Source organism: Phocoena sinus, chromosome 10 (assembly GCF_008692025.1).
Source record: "Phocoena sinus isolate mPhoSin1 chromosome 10, mPhoSin1.pri, whole genome shotgun sequence".
NCBI classification, from domain to species: Eukaryota; Metazoa; Chordata; class Mammalia; order Artiodactyla; family Phocoenidae; genus Phocoena; species Phocoena sinus.
Window position 1 is genome coordinate 18,779,324 of NC_045772.1, and position 6,060 is coordinate 18,785,383.

Consider the following 6,060-nt stretch of genomic DNA (forward strand, 5'->3'; position numbering starts at 1 on the left):
ACTTGACCTCTTCTCTCATTTCTGTTATCTGTGGGGCCCCTGGAGGCATTTCTTTTGATTTCCCCTTCTGCAGGCAAAGCTGCGATTTAGGACTAGTGTGTCCTGTTACCTAACATGGCCGGCATCTTTGCCACTTGACTGAACCTTGACCGCAGGGAATACGAGTCTTGCTAAGAGTTGCTGCGTCCTGGCACGGTTTCTGCCACATAGTAGAACTCAAGAAATCCACTTCGTTCCTCCCCCCATTCCATACCTCCCCACCTCCTGGTTTTTCTTCTTTTCTATCCCCCAAGTCTGAACAATTTTTCTTTTAGTGAAAAGGGATACTGTTAATAACTATTCTGGGATAACATGTGTGAGTTTGAACCACTGTGGGTATATTAGTTTCCAAGGACTGTCATAACAAAGAACCCCAAACTGGATGCTTAAAACAAGACTATTATCTCACAGTTCTGGAGGCAGAAGTTGGAAATCCACGTATCAGCAGGATACTAAGTATCAGCAGGCTTGGCACCTTCTGGAGGTTCTAAGGGAGAGTTCATGCCTTTCTCTTAGCTTCTGGTGGGTGCTGCAGTCCGTGAGGTACCTTGGTTTGTAGATACATCACTCCACTCTCTGCCTCTGTCATCACATGGCATTCTTCCTGTGTGTCTGTGTCAGTTTTTTCTTCCTATAAGGACACTAGTCATATTGGACTAAGGCCTTACCCTAACAACCTCATCCTGACTTGACTGCAGTTACGAAGACCCTATTACCAAATAAGGTCACATTCACAGCTACAGAAGGTTAGGACTTCAACATATCTTCTTGGGGGACACAACTCAACCCATAAGCTTCAAACTAGCTTTCTGACCTGAAAAGATGGAGATAATAATTCTATTTGTTAGATGAGGTTCCTGTGAGAACTAAATGACCAACATATCTGGGCCCTCACACGGTGCCTGCAATATAGCTTGAACTCAACAAAAGCATTTCCAGCCCTTTCCCTCCCCTTCCACACCTTTTTCCTCCTCTTCTCCTACTTGGGCACCCGCGTCCTTGACTTCTCTGTCATTTTGTTCGCTCAGGATAGAAACATGAAACAAACAAAAACATCCATCCGTTGCCTGATTTTATCCTTCCTGCCATTAATTTCGTAGGTGATATTTAAGTCCCTTCCTTCAAAATAATGTGTTTACCTTATACAGTATTTCCAGAAAGGATTCAGACTCCAGTGACATATAGAAGACTGCTCTGTGCTCTCCAGTCCAGCATCCCCAGGCCTCCTGCTGTAAGTATAGCTTCTTTCGATAAAGAAAGCCACGGAGAAGCAAATCCCTCTCCAACACCATCCAGTGAATGGGAAGAGACCCCACTGATCTTCACGGTCAGACAAGAAATGAATATGGGAGCCAGAGGATCACCCAGGCAGGCCTGGGGCAGTTCATTTCTGGAACAGGAAATGACAAAAATGCCTATTCAGGTCCACTCAGTAAATCCTGTGCACCTGGAGGCCATAGGCACACATATCAACAGGCACTTGAGATTTCAGAGCCAGCCCCCTTGTAATTCCAAGGGAGATTCTGTCCCATCTGGTGAGTACCACTTTGTGGTTCCTAACTCTTTCTTCCTCTTTTCAATTGGCCACATTTCATTTTTAACTTCAATAGAAACAGCAAAATTATTTGACCCAACGGTAAGTCCTATTCTAGAACATTCTATAAGAACTGTAGTTGTCAGTCTTTAATGGAAGTCTGCTTGTTGCTTTGTATTGTATTGGAGGAGAGCACAGGTGTGAGCTGATGACAAGAGTTTAATGATTCAGGTATTGCACCTGATAATAATAATAATGACAAGTATTATCATTAGCATCCCAACCCCCATTTATGATGCTCTCAGATACTGTGCTGAGCACTTTGTTTTATGAAATCCTCATAGAACCCTCTTAGGCAGATAATGTTATTATCCCCATTAAGGAAGGTGTGAATTCATAGCACAGAATAATGTGTATAAAAATGAAGTATCTCAAAACTGTGTAACAGGAGGAATGGTTTAAAGGTAAGAAGATGGACCAGAAGGAATGAGCTTTGACATCAGGGAAACCCAAGCCCAGAACCAGAAATACTTGGGCTCAAATTTCTGCTTTCTGCTGTTTCATTGAGTTCTGTCGCCATGATCAAGTTCCATAAATGTTCTTTGAGCCCAGTATTTTCTGTAAACTGACAATTACTACCTTGAAGAGATGTTGTTGATATAAAATTCCCTGAACACAGCAGGGCCGACTAAATGGCGGTTGTGATGATGGTGTTTATGGTGCTGATATTCTGACTGCAGGAGAGGAAATGTCAGGAGACAATGCATACCTCCAAATATTCTAGGAAGTGTCATGTAGAAGGAGAAGGATTAGACTGATTTGATGCTTTTATTTTTTTAGGTAAGTTTTTGGGTAGATTTTCTTGCACATATTTATACAGTTTGTTGGAATTGACCAATAGAAGGAAGAGAAATTTTGACACAGTCCAAATGAGAACCTTCTTTGAACTAGAGGATAATGTCCTGCCTGGACTGTAAATGGTAAAGTAGAGGCTGGGAGACTTTCTGCCAAAGATGCTGAGTCAGAGATTCTTCTTTGCTGGGAGGATGGGCTTGATGATGGCATGCTGAGGATGCTGGCAGGTTAACACATTTTGAGTCTTATGTATAAGGCAATGTGCTAAAATCTGAACATACATCTTCAATTATGGTCCATACGGCTACCTTCTGAGACAAGAACTGTTATCTTCCCATGGTTTAGATGACGATTTGGTGGCCCACAGAGATTCTGTAACTTTAGGGATGGAGCGAGGATTCGAGCCTCCATTCTGACTCCAGGTCAGAGCATTCCTATATTAAGATTCCAGATATGACAATAATAGCTCATAGGTACTGAGCACTTATTATGTACGAGATGCTTTACATTTTATTATGTTCTTCCCTCAGATACTTGCTTAGTTTGCTTTTACGCTTCCTTCAGGTCTTTACTGAAATGTCACCTACACGGTTGGGCTTTCCTAACCGTTCTCACTTTATTTTCCTCCTTAAGATTTATTACCAGCTGACACTTATACATTTCTTTGTTTGCTTATCTGTTAGCCTGCTTTCTCTTCCATTCCCTCTCTTCCCAACTCGAATGCATGCTCCATAAGTGCAGGGATATTGCAGCTTTATTCCTTTCTGTATTCCCAATGTCTAGAATACTGCCAGACACATAACAGGCACTCAAATATTAATGAATGAAGAAAACGAATGGACAGATTTAATCCCACTAGCAACCCTGTGAAGTAGGTAATACAATCCTCATGTTTCAGGTAAGGACAAAGAGACTTAGGCCAGGTGATATGCTGGGATATAAATCTATGATGGTCTGCCCCTAAAGCCTGTTTATTCCCTTACACCAAACTGTCCCTCTAAGACAGTTTGTTACAAAAGGCATCATTATTGAATTACATTCAGGGAAGGAATTCCTATTCTTTGTCCCAAGACAGAGGACAGCATATTCTGTCTAGGTTGTATTCTGTTTCTCGAAATTCCAGAGTCACATCTATGATCTTAGGTGGAATCGTCTTGCAATGAATGGGTCATATGCCAGGGCTGTAAATCTAAATCACCAAACAGTTATTAAGCATCTATCTGTTTTTCACAAAGCAATGTGTTTGGCTCTCTGAAAGCTTTTATTTACCTGGCCATATTGAAATGCCATTCTACCTTTATTTCCAGGAAATAAGTCTCACGTTGGAGAAATCAGGATCACTAAAAATTTTGCACAGTTTGACTTGGTTATGTTAAGTGTGTAGTGGGAACTGCCCAGTACATACCAAACATAGAACAGTGTGTGATGAACTAAATTGAAATACTTAGTGTTATACCATTTGACACCCACTGTTAGGAAGGCAATGTGCATTTGAAATCTTCTACATATTTTTTGAGTTTGCCAGTGATCCCTTGGGTGGCTCCAAATATTTCAGACATCTGCATGCTATTCAAAGCCCTTTAAAAGTTTACAGAAAGTGATTTAAATCATCTAAGTTATCTTAATACACTACTGAAGAATTACACTTTAATTTTGCGTAGGTCAGTGGGCAGGATTTCTTACCTAAAAACGATTTTTTTTTGGGGGGGCCACAGGGCGCGGGGCATGCGGGATCTTAATTCCTTGACCAGGGATCAAACCTGTGCCCCCTGCAGTGGAAGCGCAGAGTCTTAACCACTGGATTGCCAGGGAAGTACCCCCCAAACGATTTTATACATACGATATATATCAAGATTTTATATATATATATATATATATATATATATAAATACATACTTATATATAAATGCATGTGGAATATATATATATATATATGTCTTTTGTATATCTTTTACATGAAACAATGATTTCATGATCGGGCAAAGAAAGAAAAAACATCAAATCTATTATTAGTGTGTATGTATGTGTTGTGTAGAGCCAACATCAGATTAAAACACTGATTGTTTTCATTTTCACCCAGTTTGACATTTCTAATAAAAGTCATGAAATAATTGCCTCCTGGAGTTTTAAATTGTCAGCAGTGTGTCTAATTGCGCCGCGGATCTGTTTGTTTTTCCAGATCTGAATAATTTCCATTCACAAATTTTCCCCAGATTTCCAATTCGAGGATTTATTTTAGTCACCCATTCTTCTGTTTCCCTCTCTTTAAAAGTTTTGAACTGTTTGTCTTGAAATTAAAAGTTTTATGAGGATTGGGCTTCCCTGGTGGCGCAGTGGTTGAGAGTCCACCTGCCGATGCAGGGGACATGGGTTCACGCCCCTGTCCGGGAAGATCCCACATGCCGCGGAGTGGCTGGGCCCGTGAGCCATGGCCGCTGAGCCTGCGCGTCCGGAGCCTGTGCTCCGCAACGGGAGGGGCCACAACAGTGAGAGGCCCGCGTACCGCAAAAAAAAAAAAAAAAAAAAAAGTTTTATGAGGATTCTGTAAAAGTTATTTTGGGGGGAGGAGGTGCTTTCAAACAATAGGAAAAGAATCGATAGCGTTTTATTTTCTTAAAAGAAATATGGGAAGCACGTGAGGATAATGTCAGGGGATTTAAAATTTTTTCTCAGCACGTTACAAACATCGATTTCTCAAACATCCACTTATCAGGAGATTTTTTTTTTTTTTTAAGTCCCAGCGGGGCAGGTAAATTCCACACACTTGAGCACAACCCTGGCTTTTCTTTGCCTTCCAGGTCTTACTCTGAGGCTATACACTGCCGTCGGCCTCAACGGGAGAAGCCAGACCCCCTTTGCCTCGTCCAGGGTCTCCTGGAGTTTGTCAGAGCTTGAGCTGGAAGAGAGGATGACACCCGCAGTAGGCGCACCGGCAAACCCAGATTCCCAAAGCTGGCTCCTGGGTGCATTCGGGAATTCAGTGGGAAGGGGCACAGTTGCCATGGCACCAGAGATGCTCCCCAGGCATCCTCATCCTCCCGGGAAAAGGGGGCCCGGGGCAGACGCCTCTCTCCCCGGCGGTCTGGCAGGAGCGTCCCTTCCTGTGCTTGCCTGTGGTCCCACCCATCTCCCCTCCAAGAGGTTAACCAAGGTTTGCTCCTCTCCGCCCTCCCGCCAACCCCTGCGTTTCCATACGGTTTGTTCACAGGCCCCTCCTAGGCCGGGGGTGAATGCTCACTTACACTGACCACTGCGAGGGAATTGTTCCGTGAGCGCTGCCCGTCTTCCAATCAATGCCTGCCCTGAACAACAGAAAGGGCCTCAGATGTACTGGTTTCCACAGAACCATTGTTAGGCTTCACAGAAGCAGTTTTGAACCTAATAAATAATGTCAAAAGTCTCTATCGCAGCCAAAAAATGTTCCTTTTGAAGGATTTCTAATAGTATTTTTGTTCTGCGGTGTCTCCCAGTGTCACAAAGAATTTGTGCCTCACAATGGGGATGGGGTACCTCGCGTGCCACTTCGCAATGTGCCGCCGTCAGGGATGGCCAGGACCCCGCTTTGCTTTGCTCTCGCAGGTAAACGGTTTCACTTGCCAACTTGGGCTTTAGTTTAAGGATGTTTTCTAAGG

At 43.0% G+C, this 6,060-nt stretch overlaps 1 protein-coding gene across 1 annotated transcript; it reads left to right on the forward strand.

The window, feature by feature from the left end:
• Window positions 1-1,168: 1,168 nt before the first annotated feature.
• On the forward strand, window positions 1,169-5,675 carry C10H12orf42 (chromosome 10 C12orf42 homolog). Its single transcript, XM_032646922.1, has 2 exons — window positions 1,169-1,574; window positions 5,227-5,675. The coding sequence occupies exons 1-2, from the start codon at window positions 1,169-1,171 to the stop codon at window positions 5,673-5,675; spliced, it is 855 nt and encodes a 284-aa protein (XP_032502813.1).
• The last annotated feature ends 385 nt before the right edge of the window (window positions 5,676-6,060 follow it).

Excerpts from the sequence above, each read along its gene's own strand:
- C10H12orf42 (XM_032646922.1), top strand. The coding sequence starts at position 1,169 with ATGTGTTTACCTTATACAGTATTTCCAGAAAGGATTCAGACTCCAGTG. Across the intron at positions 1,575-5,226 it reads GGGAGATTCTGTCCCATCTG|GTCTTACTCTGAGGCTATAC; the intron begins GTGAGTACCACT and ends TTTGCCTTCCAG.